The following is a 25,886-nucleotide window of genomic DNA, read 5'->3' on the forward strand; positions in this document are numbered from 1 at the left end:
ACCTCTGAGGCTCCTCATGAGATGATGTGCTTTGGGGGCCCATTCACATTAGCTGTTCTTTTTCCCAGGCTGAACACACTGTCTGGCTAAAGACTCCCATTACAAGGAGTTCTGATGAGAATGGCAATGTTAGTAGCAGTGCTAGGAAATGCTGTCTCTTTCTCACTTAATGAAAGGATCCCATCCTTGAGCCTTTTTTACCCCTTCATGGAAAAGTCCGATAGAATTTAATGGAGAGGAAACCCAAAGAGGGTTATTACGATTGTTTCTGTTTAGTAGTGTCCCACACTGTGCTAGGAGCTTCTCAGAGGAAATAAGGAAGTGTTATTTACTTCTTCTCATAACACAAAAACTAGGGGTCACCAAATGAAATTAATAGGCAGCAGGTTTAAAACAAACAAAAAGAAGTATTTCTTCACACAATGCATGGTCAACCTGTGGAACTCTTTGCCAGAGGATGTTGTGAAGGCCAAGACTATAACAGGGTTGAAAAAAGAGCTAGGTAAGTTCATGGAGGATAGGTTCATCAATGGCTATTAACCAGGATGGGCAGGGATAGCCTCTGTTTGCCAGAAGCTGGAAATGGGTAACAGGGAATGGATCACTTGATGATTACCTGTTCTGATCATTCCCTCTGGGGCACCTGGCATTGGTTGCTGTTGGAAGACAGGATACTGGGCTAGATGGACCTTTGGTCTGAACCGGTATGGCCGTTCTTATGTAAAGACGCTGTTCTCTGTCCCTTCGAGCTTTCAGTCTATGTTTTGTATTGGACAAAAAGAGTGAAGGTGACAAACCAGGAAGGAGGAGGGTTAGAACAGTAGCATTGTCTGCAACCTTAGTTTAGCCATGTTGGGGTCATTGTTCATTTTTTAAAATCTACATAAAAGGTTTCCATAGAAATTAGTATTAAAATAATGTAATAGAGAATGAGATAATTTCTGTAGAACTTACCAACTGAGCTGTACAATGTAAGACAATTACATCACTGCTAAGGAATTTTTTAGGATAGTTTAAAAATTTCCAACTTTCTATTAAATTCTATAGGACGTTTTCATAAGGGCAAGGAAGAACAATGACCCCATACCGAGAACCTGGTTTTGAACCCTGTTTATGAACTATTCTTATCTTAGCTGCTTGTCTTCATCCCATTCTGATGTTGTTTTAGCTGTGCATATTGAAAACATACATCACTGTAACTTTTCCTTGTACATCTCCTAGGGCTTATCTACATGGCAAGTTACTACCCGGCAAGCCAGGCTGTGAATCTACAGCACACCTGCTAGTCTAACATCCCCTGTGCACACTGTCCAGCTCACTGAATGTCCTGGTTTCTACTTGTCGTATGTCAAACCACACTCTGCGACTTTCAGTAGTTTGTAGCAGTCTCCACTCAGGATGTTACTGCGCGGGAAACTGGTGCACTGTATATGCACACTCTGGCTTGCCGCACGTAATTTGCCCTGTAAACTAGCCCTTAGAGACTTGTTTTCAGATATTTCTGTGTGTACTGAGAGCCCAGACCTTTCTCCCTTACTTTAAGAAGTCCCGTCCCAGGGACTCATTTACAGAATTGAGCCAATTGTGCCTTTGTTACCGATGCATGGTGCAAAGCTGCAATATCCCAGGACAGTGTATCCATTGCACAGACCCTGTGGAAGCAGCTGTGCTTTCACATAACTGGCTGGTGTGGGGGTGGTGATTCGTTTGGGGAGGAAAAGTTTACCCCATTGTCAATCTTCTTTCTTCTCCCTCCCACAATTTTGGGGTAGTTTGCACTCCAGCCATTGCTAGGATGGAGCACTATCTGTTGTCAGGAGAGTGCAGAGATTGAAATTTTGCCTGGCTCTGCAGGAAAAGTGCTGGGGGGAAAGCTCAATGCTCCCACCTTTCTTCTCCTGTATCGCCATGGAGAGGCCAGCCACAGTCTGACCCTCAGCAGGCAATGAGATGGAATATAGAGCTTCCTGTAATCATAACATAGATGGGTAAATACGCATGCAGCTCTCCGCACAAATACTACATTTCACACTCAAATTGTAACAGATTTATCTAGAGCTTGTCTATGAGAACGTTTAGTTCATGGCAAGCTGAGGTGTGGATCCTACCCCACACTAGCCTGCCACAAGCTAACTGTCCACTTGGACCCTGCTGACACGCATTAACAGTTCATTAGTGCGCTTTGATCTAGTTCTGTTTGCAACAGGATGAGATCAATGCACAATACCGAACTGTTAATGCACGTCAGCAGGGTTCATGCTGACAGTCCACGGCAGGCTAGTGCGGGGTAGATACACCCGCCAGCTTGCTGCGAGCTAAATATTCATGTAGACAAGCCCTTAGTAATTCTGAAAATACAATGTGCTAGGAATGACCAATGATTTAATATGCATGCCTGCATTAGTCTTTCACTGTACTGTAGTTTTTTCAAGTTTAACCGTCAAGTATGGAGGGCAAAATACTTGGATGGTTTAAAGGATGGTGTAAGTTACATCAGAAGATGGTCATATACAAAAAAGCCAAACTTTCAAGCACCCATAACACTTTTCATTGATGCTCCCAAGTTGCATTTTAGAGGCTCCTGGTATAAGAGTAACTAAATGTACCTAGCTCCCCCTCAGAGAGGGGTGTCTGAACATTTCCAGCTACACTGGTTCTGCAGCTTCCCTTGGCTGCAAGTTGTGTTGCAAAACTGCTCTTAAAAATGTTTCCCTAACGTTTAACCTAAACTCCCCCGTTTCAGCTCCAGCCCATTACCCCTTGTTCCATATCCATTGACTAATGAACCTATTTTAATCCCTGCTCTCTTTTAATCATGCCTTTATAAGTGTTTGTCTACAGTTGTCTTGTCTCCCTTTTACTCTTCTTTTCTCTCAACTGAATATGCTCGCTTGTCTCAACCTTGTCCTCAGTGGGTTTCTGTCATCTTGGTTGCTGTCCTCTGAACTCTCTCCAGTTTGTCGCTGCCTGTAGTAACCTATTCATCGTTATGGAACAGCTTTGTAGCCTCTGGTGAACAATCCTTTAAGCAAAGCACATCTTTTTGTAAACTTCAGACAGGATCAGGGGGCTAATGGTTCTGAGGCACCACACAAAGCTGGCTGAAGAGACGTTAGAAAGCAGCTTAACTCACTTAAGGGTGACATTGGCATGCAGATCTCATGAAACCATTGCTTAATGACACTTTTTTTTTTTTTTTGAAATGGCGTTCCATAAATGACATCTAGAACAGGACATTAACAGCAATAAATAATTCTAGTTTTCAGTGTGTCATTCACAAACAGAACCGTGCTTTTGTAGTTTCATCCTGCTGTGTGCAATCTGGGCAACCTGGCACCAGGGGCTCGGCTGCACAAGAACGTTTCCTCCTTCTCCACCAGCAAAGAAGCCTGTGATACCCAGGGTGGAACCCAAGAGGAGGGATTCAGCCCCCTGCTATGGCCCCATTTCACAAACCCAGGCCTGGGGGGGCAAGGCTGTCGCACACAGCACTATAGCCATTCTGACCTCCCCTGGTACAGACACAGGTAGCTGTAACTTAGAACAGGCCCTAGGGCTGCCTGCATTACACCAAGGGCTGTTTTGGCCCCTGCAACATCCCAAAATCTGGAGGGCATGTGGAGCACGCCTTTGTACCGCTCCTTCTTGGCTGCCCCAGCTGTACTCCATCTCCTGGAAGTGCAGTACAGAAATTGATCCAAGCTCTCTTTTCTTTTACACTTCTAAGCAAACATTGAAATCAGCGGAAGTTAGGTAAGGATCATTGAGGATCTGGGCCTAAGCAGCTTTGTCCCTTTAAATTTCAATGGGTCCTGGGCTCCTAATCACTGAGCTTCTTTTGAAAATGTTACCAACTTAAAAATGGTGTAAAGAACAAGGAGAGTGAGGGAATTTTGCCCTGCTTTAGCGAGAGCACTGCCGGGCAGACACCAATAACTCCACCTAGGAGCTGGAACAAATCTTAAGAGGGGTGCAGGCAGTGTGGTGCCTCATTTGAAATTTGAGGCGCATACTTCAGGACGTATCTCTTCAGTTGTGTTTAATCTTTCTCCAGGCCCAAGGCCTTTCCTGCCTCTTGTGCTCTTGCATGTAAAGGAGTGTGGGTGGCAAAGGGACTACTTTGACTCAGCATAGAAGAATGCAGCTAGTGCTTAGCCTGACGTGAAGTCACACGTCATCTCTATTCATGCATAGTCTGGAATATAGCAACCCTTGTGCATGATGCATGCACTTCTAGGATCAAGGCTGTGGTGTTATACAAACTGCAGGAGCCAGAGAAAGGAAAGGGACTTTGTTCTCAGGCCATTTTCCAAAGATCTATATCCAAATTTCCTTATTGGATGAAATGCCCCTTTTGTTGTTAGCCTGGCCTTCCTCTGGGCAAGACTCTCAGCAGGATGTAAGCAATAGTATGGACATTTGTGTGGCACCACTAGTTAACGCCTGCATGGGTGCTCAGCCCTAACTAGTTATCAGCTTGAAGTTACATATTGTTATTTTAACATGGGCACAAAGAAGTCCAGATGCAGGGGTCAGCACCACCATGTTGCGCGAAGGACACTTGACACAATTACCGTAATTAGTGACTGATACTGGGGGTCGTTATGTCATTCAGTCATTCCATTTTTTGAAAAATTACGACAGACCTCCACATTTTTACCACGGATGCTTGTGTCTGTGTACGGACAGTTGTTGCTGACCCCTGCCCAGATGACATCCTGGCCATCCTCAACTCAGCACAATTTCTGTTCATGGGTCCCTACAATGGAAAGTGAATTCCTTCCCACTCTCCATAGGGGAAGGACTCCTCTGTGGGACCAACCCTGAGATCACTGGCAAACTGTGACTAGAGATGGGCAAGAGATAGATCTGGCTTGCAAATAGGTGCAATGATTCCAGTTTCCTGCTTGGCCAATCTCCCTCAACTTTCCAACTGTAAACACTCTCCAAGCCAACTAAACCAGCTAACCTGGCTAGCCTTGCTGCATCAGCACTTTTGTACCACTGAAGAGTAAAGATAAAAGGAAAAGAAATGTGTTGATTAACTGCTTTTTTTTAATTTCTTAGTCACGTTGTATGTAATTTACTTTGTGAATGCAGTGGATTTTTTTTTTTATTTCCTTAGGCAAAAACACACATGTCAGTTTTCCCCTGGTTTAATAACCTAAGTAAATTAGGTGGAGTTAAAGACAAGTCAGTCCTTCTGAATGCAGTAAGCCTGCAGGAGGTGCTGTGAGCATATGTGAAACTGACATCTATTTCTCTGCCTGGAAATACAAAAAAACAAAATAAAAAGTGTTTGTGAACTGTTTCCTAATTTGCATTACAAAATGAAATGCAAATAACTGCCACACTGTCTGTGTTACCTTTAGGGTTTCAAAATCTGTTTTGATGTGAAGCATTTCTTTAATTTGTATAATTACCATTAAAAAAAGGGGAAAAAAACAAAATCCAATAATTTTTTTCTAGTGAAATTTTCAGAGCTTCTGGTTTTGCTTGTCCTGATTACTCATTTTCTCTTTTGTTTTCTGTTTTTGTTCTTTATTTTCTGTACCTACCTGCTGAATCACGCCATCCAATCAACATACAATGCGAAAACCATGTCTCCGTCTGTATGTTGTGTACCTGCTGCTCAAAAAATAATTTGTAAATAATCTTGCAAATATTCATCCATGAAAACATCACATATAGGACACGGTTGGTTTCATTGAATTTAAACAATTATTTAATTCTCTGCTTTTATTTTCTCTTGTTTTATTATTTTTATTTTTAATTCTATTTCATTTTGATGAGATTTCCGATTGCACTAGTGGAAAGCCTCACTGTTTGTCTGCAGCGTGCCTCACAACTGGCTTCTCTTGTGCATCTTCTTCCCCTCGGCTAATTGGTGACATGAGGCACATAAAGTTACCAATAGCCCATTTTTTGCTGTTTGTTGTTTCACTTGATAATGATAAAGGGGAAACTGACACTTGCTTTATTTTCATGGAGGACTGAATTAGAGTTGGAAGGATACCGGCTTTCATATGACCTGGGGTAGGGAAGATTGTTTGGCTTGGGAAATCTTTATTTTGCAGGTGATAGAATCAAATTTAAGGTTCTAAGCAACCACTATTTTATACTGAGATTTGTTGGACTTTGTGAAAAAGGAAGTGGTCCATTTAAAAGGACAATGCCGGGTGTTTTAAACCCACTGGTTAACTCTTATTGAAAGGCAAAGATTTTTAGTGATGCTGATCTAGAATTAATTTCACTGAAGTAAAAAGAGATTAGTGAAAACATTGACTTTATTTGGCTTTGAACGTCCACTGCAAAGCCAACATGCTACCATTTTGCCACCCCATGAGATCTAGGAGACAGTAACTAGCAACAAAAGCGAACCGCTCTAAACAAAATAAATGAGGCTGGGGTTGCAAGGAGTTAGGAATCCAAATCCCATTGAAACTCAATCAGCATTAGGTGCCTAACTCCCATCGGCTCATAGGAAATCCAAGCATAGACCGTTTTATTTGCCCAAGATGAGCAAATGCAAAAAGAAAGCTATTTAGATTGTGAAAAATACATTTTAAAAACTATTCCATGTTTAATAATCCCAGGGTGGTATTAGTAACACAGATAAGGAAATGGGTTTTATTAAAAATACATGCATTTTATCTGTCAGCCTCCCTTTCAGCTGTGTTAGTTTTCCATCTGGATTTTCTGTTGCATGGTTGCGGTTTTCTCCAGAGATTAAATTAGCTTTGGCCTCCATTACAGAGTGCAAACACACACATTCAATAACCATTTAATGCAGGGTCATGGGAGGAAGTTGTCTTCCGGGAAGCAATAGAGAAGCAAAAGCAATGTAAAGTTCAAATGATGCCTTTCTAGACTTTTCTTGGTGAAATCTGAAAGGCGCGTTCTTGATGTGCTTTACAGTAACTTGAATTATTACAGCAGTAATGGTATAAGGCCATGATTGCACTACCCAATTTGTGTGTGCAAAAGCAGGCTATGAATGTACAACAAGCGAGTGCACAATTTATTCCCGTGCAATTTGCTCACCCATGTTTGAAAATGTGGGCTTTGGTACTACCCGTGGTGCAGCTTAGTGGTTTAGATCCTGACCCTCCATGGGCTGAACCTGCCATGCTGGTGGAATCCCCTTGACTTCACTTTCTAGGATCAGGGCCACAAGAAACAACATGACTGAAATGACAGAACCCCCTCTACGCATACATAGGGTGAAATCCTGGCCCTGTTGACTTCAGTGAGAGTTCTCCATTGACTTCAACGAAGCAAAGACTTCACCCAAGGTCTGGTCATTTCCCCTTAATATTAATAGAGTCACGTGCATTTTGGCAGATCATACCCTTCTCTCTGCACATTTCAGACTGTTCACACACTTAAAGATAGTTTTGTTGCTTCTCATTCTTAGAGATGTAGTTGAAATGTTAGTTCCCAACTCTCACCCCTAAAGTGCAGTAAAGGCTCCCCGAGATATCCCAATCACAGCACTGAAGACCCAAAGGCTGACCTCTGTCCTCAAGGCCAAATTCCTGCCACATGTGGCGCATGGCTTTGGAAAAAACGTTAATCTGAAGGAAGACTGATCGCGTTTCTGCCGTGAAGCGGCAGCAGCATGGGCCGTACAAGCCCATCTGGAATCCAGGCAACATACTCAGGTTGCTGGTCCATGCCACGATCAGAGCCATTGCATCTTCACTGCTGTATTTATCCATGGTAGGCTAAAGTCAGTGCAGGTATGCCTACCCGAGCTGCAGCCACACCTCAAACGGTGGAGTAGACATACCCTAAAGCTACAGTCCATTTGTTTTCTGTTATATCTCTGGGCCAAATTCAGTTTTGACAGTGTTGGCATAAGTTAGCTGAAAGAAAAAAGCAGGCATCTGCAGCCCACTCATGTCATTTTCACTGATTTCATCATTCTGTTAGATGTAACTAACATCGATATGATAGTCCGTGGGAACGAATTCAGTTGTGGCATAAGGCGTCACCACTGCCATTTCAAATAAAAGCTTCTGGAATTAACTTAGCCAGTAGTTTTGCTGCCAATACCCAGAGCAGAACAAAATACAGATTGCTTTTCTGCATCTTTACTGCCTCTGCTGACACTGCCAACAGCTTAGCTGTCTGCAAATGAAGCCAAGATGGTGCTGTAGATGCAGAAGGAGCAGATTTGGACAATAGCAGGATGCCATATTTGTGGTCACTTTTCTGCTTTTAAATATAGTAAATAACTTTATATCATGGGAATGGGTAAAAGCTAATACTTTAAAATAATGTCACTGTAGTCAGTCTTCAGCACCTGTGCAACAGAAAAAGGGGGGTAGCAAGAATGAAACAAATAATCCACAGGAATGACATTCATATGTCACATACAGTTAATTGGAAGGAAAATCAAGGCAAAAACAATTGAGCACAAGAAATATTGCAATGTGGAGTTTCCCCTTTAATTGCATGCAATTCTAATAACTGCTGAGGCACTCTTGCCAATGAGGGGCAGGTTTTCTACAGTGTACTGAGGGGTAACACACATGCAATACCCCTTTGATTGTCATAGTTGCATGTGTAATGTTACCAACCAGTGAATAGCATGGAGAACCATCCCTCAAAAGCTTTGTAACTGTTGATAAAGTAGGATTTTCCTGGGTTGCTAGTGATCCCCCTCTGGGCTGTTCATTTTATTACAATTTGTGAAATGGTGGCAGGTGTGTTGGAAAAGCAACTGTTGATCCTGGATCTGTTAAAAAAAAACAAACAAACAGAAAGTTGTTAGCCCCCCAACTCCCAATGAATTTCAATGAGAGTTGGGTGCCTAACTCCTTGAGGCACATTTGAAGATCCGATCCTGGACCAGGTTCATGTTGTAGAGATCTTATTCCTTTTTCACCTGTACTTCCCCCAGCTAGCACTTCTTACCATTACACAGTTGTCCTGTGTTTTCCCGTAGAGTGAAAAATCGAGTTAGCTAATGCAATGCTGACCATGACTTTGATCAAGACAAATGGTAGGGGGGGAGGACTAGCTCTGTGGTTTGAGAAGTGGCCTGCTAAATCTAGGGTTGTGAGTTCAATCCTTGAGGGAGCCATTTAGGGATCTAGGGCAAAAATTGGGGGTTGGTTGGTTGGACTAGATGAGATCCCTTCCTACCCTGATATTCTATGATTAAATGTTAATCATATCAGCTACCTGTGATGATGATGAACTGGAGTCTTGACAAAACAAACTATAGCATTTTTACTACCAGGTAAATGCAGTAATAATCCTTAGGGGTGAAATGCTGTATAAATGCACTTCTAATGTTTTATAAACTCAGGGCCTGATCCTGTTCACACTTACTGGATGTGCACAGAACTACTTATATGAGGAGCTAGTCATGTGTGTGTTTGTGTGTGCAGGATTTGGCCCAAATACCACACCATATTTACCTATTGTATCAATGGGAGTTAAGGGCCTGATTCTCCAAAGCCATGCACCTTATGTCATCAGATGGGACCTGAGCCAATACCTGCTAATAAGGTGGAGTCCCCCTATTGACGTCATTGAGCTTTGGATCAGGCCTGCACAAGGTCAGTATGAAGTGTGCCTCAATTCCAGTGGTGATATTCACCCCCACTATGCACAGATGCAACTGACCACTCAAAAGCCTAGACCGTGTGTGTTTAGATTGAAGACTAGATTAAATCAGTGAAGTTCTGATATATTTACATTGCTGTAACCACAGTCAGAATCTGACTCCTGTCCACAGATGGCCTTTAATGCTGAGCTGAGCTCTGCTTGGTATTTTATGAAGGAACAGTAACCTACAGAAAAGTATAGTTTTAAGAAATAATCTTTAAATCCTCTCTGTTTTGCTAACCTTGAGCAGCCCAGGAGAATCCTTGCTTCTGTTTTGCCTGCCATGAGCTGCCTTCCGTTGTAGAGTGTGTTGTCCGCTCTTTCATTGAACATCTCTGTGCTTTTCTCTTTTCTCTTTATTTTAGGATTGAGTCTGACATACAGTATATGCCTAACTCTGAGCTGCTTGCATTTTAAACACAAAACAAGTGCATGTCTGAAACTGATTTCTTGAACCACTTGATGGTATCGGTGGAATGCAGCGCTATTGGCCCAATTGCTGAGCTGGCATTTAAATAAGTTACTAGATAAAACAAACGCCTAAAAACTCAGCATGAGCTATGCACCCAAATTAACAAGAGCGTTCAGTCACTTTAATCTGAGCAGGTATCTTGTGGTAAAAGATGATGTGGGGTGGGGGGGATGGAACAAGGGGAAGACTATACTGACTCATCTTTAGCTACAAGGCCTCCTTATGATTGTGTCACCCCCTCCATCGCTTAATACTAGGTGAGATTTTATGTAGTTAATCTAGTCAAATTAATTCTTGTGGTTAAAGTTTCACATTCATGAGATTTGGGATCAGTGCAGGCAGGGGGACATTTTTTTTAATCTACTTAGATTCCGCCCCGGCCCTCCTATTTTAACTTTTGCATGTTTTCTTTTGGAAAGACCCCCCTCTAGATTAGCTCGTTAGATGAGCTATTTTTTGTCAATAAAAGAAAAGGGAGGAGGAGAATCAACCAAAACAATCAAATCAAAATCAAAATCCCTGACATTTATTTGATCCACCTTAAAAGGGATATTTATGAATCATTAATAAGTCAGCAGGCTCCTACGGGCAACCCCTGCTGTTGAACATTCAGTCTTCTCTCAATTCACTCTAGTCTACAAATGATCTCAGCTTCTAAAGATAATGATCATGTCCCAGCAATGCTTGTCAGCAAGGATCCTGTCCTATCACCTGTTGTGTAAATATTTCTAAAAGGAGGGCACTTTAAAGTGGATTGGCTGATCTCTTCCTTTGTCATGGAAGAGGCTAATGGTAGCTCCTGGTGTAGACTCTCTTGGCTTACATTGGATTCACTCTAATAGAAATAAAATGAGCCCACCCAAGACTTCAAAACAATCCCTCTCAATAGCAAATAATAATAATGCACCATCACCTTTCCTTAACTGTTTGGGAAAACCTGCTTTGCATAAAGAAAACAAGAATTCAAAGAAAAGTGTGTAAGGGCAATTTTCTTTTTATTATTTACCCAATAGCTGAGGGAGGGGCTTTTGTAGAGAGGGGTTTTCTCAGACTTACTGCATGTGGAGTGATCTGCACTGACGAATGTTTCTTTTGGAAGGTTTTCTGGTGGCCGATTTGCTGCTTAGATCGTGAAGCCGGTAATTTTAATTTCTTTTTTGCGGGCTGTGGTTTCTAGTCGCGTTAATTTCTGAAGGACACAAAACCTTTACTTTCCACAGGACAACTTCATCAACCTCAGCTTCCTGAGGCTCTTCAGGGCAGCCAGACTCATCAAACTTCTTCGCCAGGGTTACACCATCCGCATTCTGCTCTGGACATTTGTACAGTCTTTTAAGGTGAGTGGCAGCCAGGCTCGAGAGCAGAGCGGGATCAGTTAATGCTTTGCACTTCTGTAGCATCTTCCAGCTGAGGACATCAAATACTAAAGAACTAAGCTTTTCAGCATCCCTAGAAGGCAATTCTTTGATAACCTGTCTGTAAAACGGGTAATTAACTTGACGAAGGTCCTCCTTGGTCTGATTTTCAGAAGCACTAAGTATCCCTAACATCCGTTGACAACAGTGGATCCTGCTGGAAACCTTCAACACCTTGGAAAATCAGCCCCAAAGCGAGTCAGTTGCAGACACAGAAATAGAGCACAGGAGTGCAACGTTCCAGTCTTCTGCTCTGTCTGCTGCAAAACCTCTTCTAGAATTTAACAGCGGCAAAAAGAGTAGGGTCCTACAAAAATGTAGTAGGGCTTTCCAAATACCTATAGAATGTAGAGAATGAGTGGGGCTTGTTTTGATTTTAATTCTGTAGAAGGGCTCTAATTAAATTCTGTGCACTAGGAAGGCTATCATTTTCTCCTAAATTCTATAGGGATGCCTCAGTGTAGTCACCAGGCCATCTGCAATCATAATATTTTGCATATATTATTACTGATTGTTTCTACTGTGGTAGAGGCCCCAGCCTCATGGTGCTAGGTGCTGTACAAACACATAAGTAAAAGATGCCCCAAAGAGCTTACATTCTCCTGTTAGCCAAGGACTCAAAGTGCTTTATGAAGGAAGAAAGGTGTCATGATCCTCATTTTTATAGTCGGGAAAGTAAAGCACAAAGATGTCAAGCGATACAGGGAATCCGTGGCAGACCTATCCATTAGCCCATATCCACGTGCAGCTAACAGCATTTCCCCCCACCCTGACTTAGGTGCGTACACTGAGTTATAGCAGAGTGTGTGATGTACTGCTCTGTGTATCATCTGTCAGGCTTTCTACTGTGTATATAGCTTCCCTCTAGCTTGAGGTCTTACAGCTGATGCTTTAGATCGTTGCATGGAAGCTTGTGCTGCAGGAGCTGCCCTGAGAACAATAATACAGGTTTATTTTGTCTAGGACCTTCCATGCAAACTGCCCCCCTGCAAATGCCTTACAGAGTTAATCCACAAATAACTGCAAAAGGAAAATGAAGTCCAGAGGGAGCATGTTTTTAACTGCGGTTTGGAATGTGATGGAGTCAGCGAGGCAGGATGTTCCCGATAGCAGAAACTTCCTCCAAAAGTAGCAAGAGAGGGTGAAGGGCATTGCTAGAGGGCTAGGGGAAGTGGGAAAGGATTGTTGAGAGGACCTGAGAGCAGGAGAAGGGTTACGAGGCAGGCTGGAGCGAGCCCCCGCTCCCGCCCCCATGGGATTTAAAAACAAGGAGAGCCATTTTAACTAGATTTGGAAATAAATGGGGAGGTGTCGGAGGATGGAGATGGGGATAGTGTCCTTACGCTTCGTGGTGCATGTGAGAAGGAAGGCAGCAGGGGGCTGTGCAGGCTGCAGCCTGGAGAGCTGGAACTTGAGTTCATTACAAGGAGATTGTATTTAAAGTCCTTTGAGAAACCGTGGGGCAGGCAAACTGGCGGTTTCAAATACACCTTCAACATTTCTGCTCTCACCGAAGTGTCAGGCCACGTAATTAAAGAGTCTATTGCGATGGCTGGTATGCTTTAAAATAAACACCCCATGGCGTTTGTTTGATAGCACTTTCCTTAAGGATTCAATTCATGGGCTGGGTGGGGGAGGGTTTTAGTCTAGCATAGCTACAGCAGCCAGTTTAAAACTAACCAAGAACATCTCCCACCCTTGGACTGAGAATGTGCCTCCTCCGAAATCAACCGGTGCTCACAGAATGGTGGAAGGGACGGGCTTGTAGTTAAAATACAAGAGTGGGACTCAGGAGACACTGGGTCTGGATGGATCAACCTCTGCCACAGACAGAGCAAGTCACCTGGCCTGGTCTTGAGAGAGAGAGAGAGAGAGTTGCAGTTGCATGAGCCAAATACTCTGGCTGGACTTCTAAGAGAGCCGGATAGTCGCAAGATCACTAGTAACATCTGTAATGATACAGGACAAAGTCAGATGACCCGAAACATTTGGGGGGCAAGAGAGATGGCCGTGTATGGAGAAGCTGCACTCTGCTTAATATACGACCCTATCCGAGACTGATTGATTTGACCTGGAAACCAAAGTGTGTGTCCACTGCCTGCTGATAATATACTGCACTTCTGTAGCAACTTCCATCTGAGGGTCTCAATAAGCACTGCGGACATGAATGAACGTGTCCTCACAACTCCACCCTGAGGCAGATAAGGATTGTTACCCCCTTTGGCCCAAGTGGTTCACTGATTTTCGGGGTCTTGCATGTTGTTTCCATTGGGAGGAGAAATCGACAATGGAGTCAAGTATATTCATTCGTATGATCCTGTTTACTTACAAGGAACGTACGAAGGCCTGTTTCCCTGAACACAGGAGGAATCAAACAGCAGGAGATAGGTTCTTTGCTTGCAGTTTCCAAGCCTCTTTCCAGCTGGCACTCAGCCCAAAAGGCCTCTCTCTCAGCTCTTTCCCAGGGTCATGCTACAAGTGCTTCCTTGGCAATCTGTCAGGCTCCCTTGCTCCCTTCTCTGTGCTTCTGAGGTGTTTCTCTTGCTCCTCTCTCTCTCTCTCTCACCCACGGCTGCAATCAAATCAGTCTCCTACCTCTGCATTTGTTACCGGAATCCCAGGAAACTCCTTGGACTGCATGGCTCATGACTGCATGTGGTCTGACCTCGGGCGATGGTTTTCCCTTGTTTCAGCTCTCACTAAAGAAAGGGGCATTTAATTGTTCCCTCGTTTAGCCTGAATGGATCATCACGCCCCACAGTTCCAATGAGGTGGTCTGAGTGCCCAGCCCTCCAAATAACAATATTATTGTCCCCATTTTTTACGTGGCTGGAAACATAGGCACAGGGGAGTGAAGAGCCTGATCCTGAGCACCTACAGCTCCCCCTTATCAGCGTCTCTCTTCCCTCACACCATGCTGGTGCTAGCTGTCCTGTTGAGGGGATGCAGCTCCACCCATTTTCCTCCCCTCCCATCTGCTCCAGGGGGAGGAGTGAGCAGGGACATTGCACCTGCTCACCCACATGCAAAGTCCTGGTGGCCTGCAGATTGGGTTCATACTAACTCTCAGAGGGGGCATCTAGGCCGAGTCATGGTCTAGCCCTTAATGATTTATCACTAAAACTTGGGAAACTTTTCTTTTTCCCTCCAGCGTAACTTTTTGCCCAATTAAAACCAATGCTTGCTTCTTTGTAGATGTATTTTTCTCAGATTAAGTTTTTAAAATTTTTTTTTAGAAATAGCTATTTTATCATTGTGTAACTTTGCCTGAGAACTGCCAAGGTATGTCATTACTAAGCTAAAGTACGCACCATGCAGTCTGTTGTTGCTTCCTCTCTGGGTAGGTTCTGTCTACTCACAAGGATATGTATGCAATATAACACTGGGGGAAACTAACTCTATAAAAAAATCCTAATGGTTTGTAATAAGGCAAGACCTGCTGCCAGCTGTGTATCTTCTGAAGGTCTCCTTTGTGCTGCAACCGCTCCAGTTTCTCTTGCTAGTGCTCTCACCGAAACCACACACAGTGTGAAGAAGCACCAGGCTAACCAATAATGAATAAAGACTGTTGGCTAATCTGTGGCCCTGCTTTGTTAATGCTGACTCCGTTGGTTTTTCTACAGGCCTTGCCTTATGTGTGTCTCCTCATTGCGATGCTCTTCTTCATCTATGCCATTATTGGCATGCAGGTAACATTTTGGCTTCAATATCTAAAAATCTAAGATTTGCCATGCTGACGCAGAGCATTAGACAAGCTATGGGCCTATTTCAGAGTGCTCACCAGGCTCCAGAATAGGAGAGGTGCAGAGAAGCCACCTTTGCTCCCACCCCAAGATCCTGTGCCAAACAGCACTCAGACGCACTGACAAATTTGGCCCTGGGTGTCCAAAATGAGTGTTTTTTCCATCTGGTATTCCTTGGGGATCCAATGCAGCTCTGGTGTTAAGTGGAAGTAACTCTGATTGAACTCAATGAAAGTTACACCTGCTTATGCTAAAGCTGAATTGGTTCCATCAGTTTTGGGGACAGCCAGCTTCATTTGCATCCAGGCCATCTTCTCTTCTGTTTGACATCTTTCCTGCTCCACCCCTGCCTCCACAGTATATGTGACATCCCTTTTGCACATCTGCTAAATGTCGACTCAATGCAAGTTACATTACCACCCTCTCTAACATCTGCTTTATGCCCAGTTATGCCCACTGAGCCGCTCTCATACTTGGGACCAGAGATTCCCAGGGGAGCTTACACCAGGCTGCATTTGGTCCTGATTGCTTTTGTTTTCTTTTGCAGGTATTTGGAAACATTGCACTAGATGATGATACCTCAATTAATCGGCACAACAACTTCAGAACTTTCTTGCAAGCCCTGATGCTATTGTTCAGGTAAATAAAATTAAATCTACAAACTTGTAGGCTTTCCACATGAGTAATAAATAAGTTTCTGTCTTCATGTGCCAGTTTAATTGTTGAGGTTATTTGAGTTATATAAGTCCTCCAAGCACAGCAGTTGTAGTGAAGCATAACTCCCTCCATTTTCTGTTCCTCATGATTAGAGCTGTACACATCAGATGGAACTGTATCTAGCAGACTTTGCACACAGATTGCTGTTTCATTCCATGTGAGTTTATGCCACTAGGATTTTGCTGTTCTGAGAGATTCAACGTAATGGTTATTTTTGCATCATGAGCAACTTGAAAATTCATATTTCAAAACTGCTTGTGGTTCAAAATGAATCCATTTCCACTTGGGTCCTTCGCGTTGGAAAAGGAATCCATTTTTAAGTGAATTGTAGCAATATTTTCAACCGTCTGTTGCCTTTTTTGTGGTTCTAACAAAAGGAAAAAAAACCCTCAATATTTGGGAGCTTCACCTTTTATTGTGAGTCTTTCACTGATATCGGTGTGTGCTATATGTTATGCACAAGAAATGGTTAGTTTTTGCATAAGGCTCCTGCTTCCTCAAGCCGCTAGCACCAATATCAGGGGCTCAGGCTTTGGTCAGCCAATGAAACTTGATTCTGATGATGTAACGCTTGTAACTGGATATTCTGCTAAGGATCTTGATTAATGGAGTGTGTGTACAGCCAGACAGACATGAAATTAGCTCACTCTGGTTTGCTCATGCAGTTTAAAATAATCTGGTTGAAATTAATCTCTTAATTTCTGGGAGACTGGTACTATATGTGAAAGAAAGCATAGAATCAAATGAAGTAAAAATCTTAAAATGAGCCAAACTGTACCATAGAATCTCTATGGATAGTAATTCCATGCTTGAATAATAATATAGCAGAAGGGATATATTACTGACCACCTGACCAGGATGGTGATAGTGACTCTGAAACGCTCAGGGAGATTAGAGAGGCTATTAAAATAAAAAACTCAATAATAATGGGGGATTTCAACTGTCCCCATGTTGACTGGGTACATATCACCTCAGGACGGGATGCAGAGATAAAGTTTCTTGACACCTTAAATGACGGCTTCTTGGAGCAGCTAGTCCTGGAACCCACAAGAAGAGAGGCAGTTCTTGATTTAGTCCTAAATGGAGCACAGGATCAGGTCCAAGAGGTGAATATAGCTGGACCACTTGGTAATAGTGACCATAATACAATTAAATTTAGCATCCCTGTGGCAGGGAAAACACCACAGTGGCCCAACACTGTAGCATTTAATTTCAGAAAGGGAAACTACACAAAAATGAGGACATTAGTTAAACAGAAATTAAAAGGTACAGTGCCAAAAGTGAAATCCCTGCAAGCTGCATGGAAACTTTTTAAAGACACCATAATAGAGGCTCCATTTAAATGTATACCCCAAGTTAAAAAACATAGTAAGAGAACCAAAAAAGAGCCACCATGGCTAAACAACAAAGTAAAAGAATCAGTGAGAGGCAAAAAGGCATCCTTTAAGAAGTGGAAGTTAAATCCTAATGAGGAAAATAGAAAGGAACATAAACTCTGGCAAACGAAGTGTAAAAATATAACGAGGAAGGCCAAAAAAGAATTTGAAGAACAGCTAGCCAAAGACTCAAAAAGTAATAGCAAACATTCTTTTTAAGTACAACAGAAGCAGGAAGCCTGCTGAATAACCAGTGGGGCCACTGCATGATCAAGATGCTAAAGGAGCAGTCAAGGACGATAAGGGCATTGCAGAGAAACTAAATTAATTCTTTGCATCAGTTTTCATTGTTGAGGATGTGAGGGAGAGCCCCAAACTTGAGCCATTCTTTTTAGGTGACAAATCTGAGGAACTGCCCCAGACTGAAGTGTCATTAAAGGAGATTTTGGAACAAATTTATAAACTAAACAATAATAAATCACCAGGACCAAATGGCATTCACCCAAGAGGTCTGAAGGAACTCAAATGTGAAATTGCAGGGCTGCTAACTGTAGTCTGTAACTTATCATTTAAATCATCTTCCATACCAAATGACTGGAGGATAGCTAATGTGACACCAATTTTTAAAAAGGGCTCCAGAGGTGACCCCGGTAAGCCTAACTTCAGTACCGGGAAAACTGGTTGAAACTTGTAAAGAACAAAATTGTCAGACATATAGATGAACATAATTTGTTGGGGAAGAGTCAACATGGTTTTTGTAAAGGGAAATCATGCCTCACCAATCTACTAGAATTCTCTGAGGGGGTCAACAAGCATGTGGACAAGGGGATCCAGTGGTTATAGTGTATTTAGATTTTCAGAAAGCCTTCAACAAGGTTCCTCACCAAAGGCTATTAAGCAAAGTAAGCAGTCATGGGATAAGAAGGAAGGCCCTCTCATGGATTGGTGACTAGTTAAAAGATAGAAAAAAAAGGGTAGGAATAAATGGTCAGTTTTCAGAATGGAGAGAGGTAAATAGTGGAGTCCCCCAGGGGTCTGTACCGGGCCCAGTTCTATTCAACATTTTCATAAATGAGCGGGGAAAAGAGGTAAACAGTGAGGTGGAAAAATTTGCAGATGATAAAAAAAAAACTACTCATTATACTTAAGTCCCAGGCAGACTGTGAAGACGTACAAAAGGATTTCTCAAAACTGGGTGAATGGCAGATGAAATTCAATGTTAATAAATGCAAAGTAATGCACATTGGAAAACATAATCCCAACTATACATATAAAATGCTGGGGTCTAAATTAGCTGTTACCACTCAAGAAAGAGATCTTGGAGTCATTGTGAATAGTTCTCTGAAAACATCCACTCAATGTGCAGCGGCAGTCAAAAAAGCAAACAGAATGTTGGGAATCATTAAGAATGGGGTAGATAATAAGATAGAAAATATCACATTGCCTCTATATAAATCCATGGTACGCCCACATCTTGAATACTGCTTGCAAATGTGGTTGCCCCATCTCAAAAAGATATATTGGAATTGGAAAAGGTTCAGAAAAGGGCAACAAAAATGATTAGGAGTAAGGAGCGTCTGCCATATGAGGAGAGATTAATAAGACTGGGACTTGTTAGATTGGAAAAAAGACGACTAAATGGAGATATGATAGAGGTGTATAAAATCATGACTGGTGTGGAGAAAGTAAAAAAGGAAGTGTTATTTGCTCCTTCTCATAACACAAGAACTAGGGGTCACCAAATGAAATTTATAGGTAGCAGGTTTAAAACAAACAAAAGGAAGTATTTTTTCACACAACACACAGTCAACCTGTGGAACTCCTTGTGAGAGGATGTTGTGAAGGTCAAGACTATAACAGGTTTCAAAAAAGAACTAGATAAATTCAGGGAGGATAGGTCCATCAATGGCTATTAGCCAGGATGGGCAGGGATGGTATCCCTTGCCTCTGTTTGCCAGAAGATGGGAATGGGCGACAGGGGATGGATCACTTGATGATTACCTGTTCATTCCCTCTGGGACACCTGGCACTGGCCACTGTCAGAAGACAGGATACTGGACTAGATGGATCTTTGGTTAGATCCAGTATGGCCGTTCTTATGTTATTAATTGTAATAAAATCAGGTTTTTTCAATCTTGCCCCTGGATCCTTCAAGCCAGATCCTGGCTCCTGGTAAGGCCCTTTTTTTTGCAGCTGCAGCAGCACTGGGGACTGAAAGGCTAGTTTAACCAGCCAGCTGAGGATACTCCTAGAAAGGGGGGAATTCCTGAATGGCCTAGAGCTGACTTCACTGTGGAAGGGTACACAAAGGTCTGGGGCCTGACTCTGATGATCCCCAGTTGCATCTTGCTCAACTTAGAGAAGTCTCGTGGCTACTCTGACTTGCCTGAGGAATCAAGGATCAGGATCAAAGGTCAAAGGATCAGGCCCCAGGATCAGGGTCAAAGCACATGAGTTGGGTGCTGTGTGGGAGTTTTCACTGTCCATTCTGTAATATCCTATGGTTAAACACAGGGCTTCAGCACCCAAGGCTGCCAGTCCAGCAATGTTCACCAGCATTGGGGTTCACTGGAGTTTATAAAGTTTAGGGGGGAAAAAAATGGAATAACAAATATGTTAGGACTTCAGAGCCGCAGCACTTTACGCCCACTTTGCACAGATGTAAACAGCTACATAAGATGGGGAATCAGGCCCCCTGGCAGAAGTTATGGACTTGATGCATCAATTATTGGGTGAAGTTCTCTGGCCTGTGATATACAGGAAGTCAGACTAGATTATCATAATGGTACCGTCTGGCTTTATAATCTAGGAATCTGTGAAACTAAGTGTCAGAAGCAAGGTGGGTGAGGTAATATATTTTATTGAACCAACTTCTGTTGGTGAGAGAGCCAAGCTTTTTGAGACACACAGAGCTCTTCTTCAGATCTGTGTGGTTCAAAAAGCCTGTCTCTCTCACCAACAGAAGTTGGTCCAATAAAATATATTACCTCACCCACCTTGTCTAATATCCTGGGACCAGCATGGCAGCAATTACATTACATACAAGCTAAGTTTCAGTCATCTGATGGAAGAATGCTCGGAAAAGAGACAAGAAGTGACCACTGCTATGGGAGAAGATACATTTGGCTCAGTCCCTCTGGGATTGATGAATTTATTTATTTTTAAATAGCGTGTGACAGTTGGGAGTCACTTTGGGAAAATTTAAGGTTCTATTTACATCTGTTTCTTACTACAGGAACTGCTGCCATATATAACCTAAGGAAAGAGAGAGGGGGGAAGAGGTTAAAGAAAAACCCAGGAGACTTTCATAAGAAAAGTGCATCTGTGTCAGAGTGCTAGGCCACAATATTCTGATGCATCCACCTAAAATGATAGATTAAGACAGAAGAGTCTGTTTTTGTTGATTTTCAGCCACCATCAAGGCAGAGCTGTTGGACTTGGGGTGGGGGGGTTAATCTTTTTTTATTATGTTTTTCCTTTGTACCTGACTGACTTCAATTAATCTATTTTCACTTTCCAGAAACAGATTCCGTTTATCCTTGTCAGGTTGATTTTGGTTCCCTGTAACAAGGTGGCTGGAGGGGGATCGTTTTCATTTCTTTCTTTGTTTCACAAAGTTGGTAAATGAATCAGGTACAGTAAATGCCAGTGCAAACTGCTTCCAAGAACGCATACCAACACACAAAAGCCAGCCATACAAGCAGGAGGTAGTTTGTAATAAAAAATTGATAAAGGAATTCAAAATAGAATTTAGAAAAGATTTTTAGATGGTGTCTTTTTGGTTAATTTGATCTCCTGTAACAGGTCCAGGTGTGCTGGGCAGAGCTCTATTACCCCTAATGATGTACACTTCTGCAGTCAAAAGAACTCACCCTTTTGCCTTTCACTGAATGTTTGTCCCCCATCTGTAGGAGTGCCACTGGGGAAGCTTGGCACGAAATCATGCTGTCCTGCCTCAGTAACAGAGCCTGCGACAGACTCTCCGGCCTCACCAAAAACGAATGTGGCAGCGACTTTGCCTATTTTTACTTCGTCTCCTTCATCTTCCTTTGTTCCTTTCTGGTAAGTCAGTCCGAGTTTCTGCTTCCTTTCGATCTTATCAAACCGCAGGCATCACATCAGCCCTTGCTAACTCCTTCAGCTCCCTTCACATTTAGCACGGAGTAGGTCCCTCTTCTCCTTCCCAAATCCTTGTTTTCTGCTGCTTCCTAATTATGATTTAGACAACATTACAATACAGTTCCATTAAAAAGCATTTATTATCATGGTGATAAAAACCCTTTAATCTCCAAAGAGGTAATTTAGTAATTAGTTTATTGCACAGGTTTTTATCTTTCTCCCCAGGAGGGGGGTCTAATTTATGGAATTAAACATTAATCTGTTTTGTCTCCATTTTTATATGGGCTTTTGAAGAATGGGGAGGGGTTGGGGTGGTAGGGACACGGTCGGCTCTGTGTTGCTTTCAGAAAGCATCAGAAAAGCACCAAGTTTGTATTTTATTTGTTGGGGGTAAAACCTGATAATTTTCCACTGACAGTGTTTGGGAAATTTTCAGTCACGAAGGTGAAAGAAGCACACCAAGCTGATTCTGCCATTGTTCATCAGGCAGGGCTGGAACTCGTCATTTAACAAAAACCAAGTTTTGCCAGTCCCTTGCAAACACACGAAAGGCTATCCAGTCCTGGAGGCTGATTCCACCTTCAGTGATGCAGGGGTTTTATGCTAACATAACTCCATCGGTGTCAGAGAATGGAGAATCAGGTACATAGGGAACAAACTCAGAGTCTGAAGAGTTGAAATCACAGCTCTGAAACTTACCAGAAGGCAAACAGGATTTATCTGTTCTACTCTACATATGATTCCTCACTGCTTTCCACTGTACAGACAAGAGATTGCCTTAAAATTTAAGAGCTGTTTATGAATCAGAACTTCACAAATGCAGCCAATCCCTATTACCCGCAAAAGACTCTGTCCAGGAAAACTAGCTTCATATGGCATTTATATGTTGTAGGGAGACGTACCACCTCATAGTTCACCATGACGTCCTTTGGCCAGCTGGAGCCTTCTCCTTGGCATCTGGCATCTCACTCCTTCCTGCATGGATTAAAATTTGTAGCACCCTCGAAGCTGATAAAAAGTTACTGAGTCCATTTACTGATTCCTTTAGAACTCCACCACTTTAAAGTTTTCCTTTATAAATCCCTAACCTAACATCAGAAATTCTCTATTTAAAAGTCCATTAACATTTCTTGGGTTCTCCCCACCCCCGTGAAAAAAACCTCACCGAATTTTCACACTCAAAATGTAGTAGCAGAATTGGAGGCTGGCGTACATCTGTGACATATACAGCCCTGCATGATCTTACGCTTTGAGTCAGTGCTCCCGAAAGCTCTGGGATGACACCCTTCGTTCATTGGCAGGCCATGGGGAGGCCCCAGGCTGAAGAGTTAAGGAAAGGAGGCGGGGCTCCAAAAATAGATCGTGAAAAGTAAGCCAGCTGTAATATTTCAGGACAGACCCATTACTCATTTTTTAAAATTTACTTGGTACTTCATTGCAATAAAACATGTGGTTCCCCACAAACAATTAAACCATTATAGAGCAGCGGCCTTGCCAGCAGGGTGTGTATTTATGGTTTATTAGATTTTGTTACATCACAGAGTTGGGGAAAATTATGTAATGTATTGGTTTTTAACATTGCTTCAGGGGCTTTAAGGATGTCTGGTTTGGCATCATTTTCCTTGTTTAATTTGTGCCCTTTGATATAAAGTCAAACTAAAAAAATAGAGCAACTGTAAAAGTTGCTCTGTAGCAGTTAAATAAACCTGTGTAGACCCAGCCTTGCACTGGGGCCGACACAGAACTGCACCACCTTCAGGGGAGAACCACCTCCCATAGCTTTCCAGTTCACCTGCTGGGTCATCACTTAGGCAGTGCAACATGCACTCCCCCCTGTGGCCAACCACCTCTTTTGGGCAGTGCAGAAAGAGGAGAGGAGACAGGGTCCTGCCGCTGACTCCTACTCTGAGGCTTGGGGTGGCTGTAAGAGAATTGCTTTCTTTGATCCTAGGGGGGTGAGCAGATACTTCCAACCTGAACCTGATTCAACACTCAGTGGAGTCAAAATTGACTTCTTTGGATCCAAGCCCCAAACTTGAAAAAGATGCCATGGATGTGAGAACTTTGGGATTGCAATTATTATGCATGGAACAGCCTGCGGTGTAGCTAATGTGTATCCGAGAACACATAGTCAGGTGTACATACTGGTCAAGTGTACTGGCTTCAGTTCCACAAAATGAGCCGAGTACCTTCAGCAGGAATTATTTCAGTGGCCTCAGCAGCCCTGATGTAGTCAGTGGCCTTCAGTGCCACGCAGGCAGGAGGGTGGCTGCATGGAAGCCATCAGGTAAGCTCTTACCTCCTTCACTAGCCACCTCTTCTTATCAGTGTTTCTGTCTGAGGAGGCAGTATTAAGTGTAACTGAGCCTAATGCATGTTGGCGATAGCAGAAGGGATCCTGAGAAAGTAGTCTAGGAGTAACATTTTCAAAAGCACCCAAGTGATTTAGGAGCCTAGGTCCTATGTTCAAAAAAGACTTAGGTATTAAAAAACCTAAGTCCCACTGATTTTCAATGAGACTTAGTCTCCTAAGTGTCTGTTACTTTGTAAAATGGGACTTATGCTCGTAAGTGACTGAAGCATTTTCAACGGTCCATTCCCAGGTCCTTAAGAAGATAAGAATGGCCATACTGGGTCAAACCAATAGGCTATCTAGCCCAGTACCGTGTTTCTGACAGTGGCCAGCGTAAGATGCTTCGGAGGGAATGAACAGAGCAGGGTCATTTTGAGTGATCCATCCCATTGCCCGGTCCCAGCTTCTGGCAGTTGGAGGTTTAGGGACACCCAGAGCATGGAATTGTATCCCTGACCATCTTGGCTTATAGCCATTGATAGACCTATCCTCCATGAAAGTATTACGGTTTTTTTGAACTCAGTTATACTTTTGGCCTTCACAACAGCCCGTGACAATGAGTTCCACAGGTTGACTGTGCGTTGTGTGAGGAAGTACTTCCTTTTCTTTGGTTTAAACCTGCTGCCCATTAATTTCATTGGGCGATCTCTAATTCTTGTGTTATGTGAAGGGGTATATAACACATCCCTCTTCACTTCTCCGTACTATCCATGATTTTGAAGACCTCTATCATATCCCCATAAATCATCTCTTTTCTAAACTGAACAGTCCCAGTTACAGTCCTGCACAGATACAAAATTTGTATCTACATCCGAGCCACAATCTGCAAAAATGGTCCATGGATATCCACATCCGCGGATGCGGATATCAGCGGATTTGCAGGGCTCTAGTCCCAGTAGTTTTAATCTGTCCTCGTATGGAAACTGTTCCATAACCCTAATCATTTTCGTTGCCCTTCTCGGCTCCTTTTCCAATTCCAATATATATTTTTTGAGATGGAGCAAGCAGAGTGGCATGCAATATTCAAGGTGTGGCCATAGTATGTATTTATATAGTGGCATTAAGGATCTTTTTTTTTAATTATGTATCACTTTCCTAATGGTTCCTAGCATTCTGTTGGCATTTTGACGGCCACTGCACATTGCACAGATGTTTTTCAAGAACTGTCCAGAATGACTCCAAGATCTCTTTCCTGAGTAGTAAGAGATAATTTAGACCCCATCATTTTTATGTATAGTTGGGATTATTTTTTCCAATGTGCATTACTTTGCACTTATCAGCATTGAATTTCATCTGCCATATTGTTGCCTAGTCACCCAGTTTGATGAGATCCCTCTGTAACTCTTCACATTCAGCTTTGGACTTAATTATCTTGAGTAATTTTGTGTCATCTGCAAATTTTGCCAACTCACTGTTCATCCCCTTTTCCCGATCATTTATTAATATGTTGAACAGCACACGTCTCAGTACAAGATCCTTGAGGACCCTGCTATTTGCCTCTCTCCACTGTGAAAATTGACCATTTATTCCTACCCTTTGTTTCCTATCTTTTAATTAGTTACTAATCCATAAGAGGACCTTCCCTCTTATCCCATGGCTGTACTTTGCCTAAGAACCTTTGGTGTGGGACCTTGTTAAAGGCTTTCTAAAAGTCCAGGTACACTATATCAACTGGATCACCCTTGTCCACATGCTTGTTGACACCCTGAAAGAATTCTAGTAGATTGGAGCCTGGGACAGGCTCCTGGATACCTGGATTCTGTTCTCCACTTTACTAGGTGGTCAAGTCAATTCACTTTTCTGTGCCTCAGTTTCCTTACCTGTAAAATGGGGTTAGTAATACCATGTAAATTGGAAGAAAGGTCTAAAGCGTGATTAATTGGCATTCATATGGTATATTACTGTGGCAGTAAATTAGGGCCTGGGGATGTCTTTATTAGTGGGTCATGAGTAACAGCAATAGTACTTCCTGTACACGATCCCCCAACCAAAGACCCACCCCCTCCACAGACTCAAGCCCCAGACTTAATTGCCTGGTTTCATTTTAATGACTTGCCGATGCTGCGGAGC

General features: G+C 42.7%; 1 protein-coding gene across 11 annotated transcripts in view; it reads left to right on the forward strand.

Annotated features, from left to right (window-relative positions):
* The window catches only part of CACNA1B (calcium voltage-gated channel subunit alpha1 B), a 480,390-nt gene that overhangs the window by 400,229 nt on the left and 54,275 nt on the right, over window positions 1–25,886 (forward strand). For all 11 annotated transcript variants that reach the window (XM_048822713.2, XM_075120535.1, XM_075120538.1 and 8 more), the window contains 4 exons: window positions 11,314–11,430; window positions 15,132–15,197; window positions 15,799–15,890; window positions 21,256–21,406. In XM_048822713.2, the coding sequence (XP_048678670.1) occupies window positions 11,314–11,430; window positions 15,132–15,197; window positions 15,799–15,890; window positions 21,256–21,406 (426 nt within the window). The remainder of the gene's footprint in view (window positions 1–11,313; window positions 11,431–15,131; window positions 15,198–15,798; window positions 15,891–21,255; window positions 21,407–25,886) is intronic.

Source organism: Caretta caretta, chromosome 16, assembly GCF_965140235.1.
Source record: "Caretta caretta isolate rCarCar2 chromosome 16, rCarCar1.hap1, whole genome shotgun sequence".
NCBI lineage: Eukaryota > Metazoa > Chordata > Testudines > Cheloniidae > Caretta > Caretta caretta.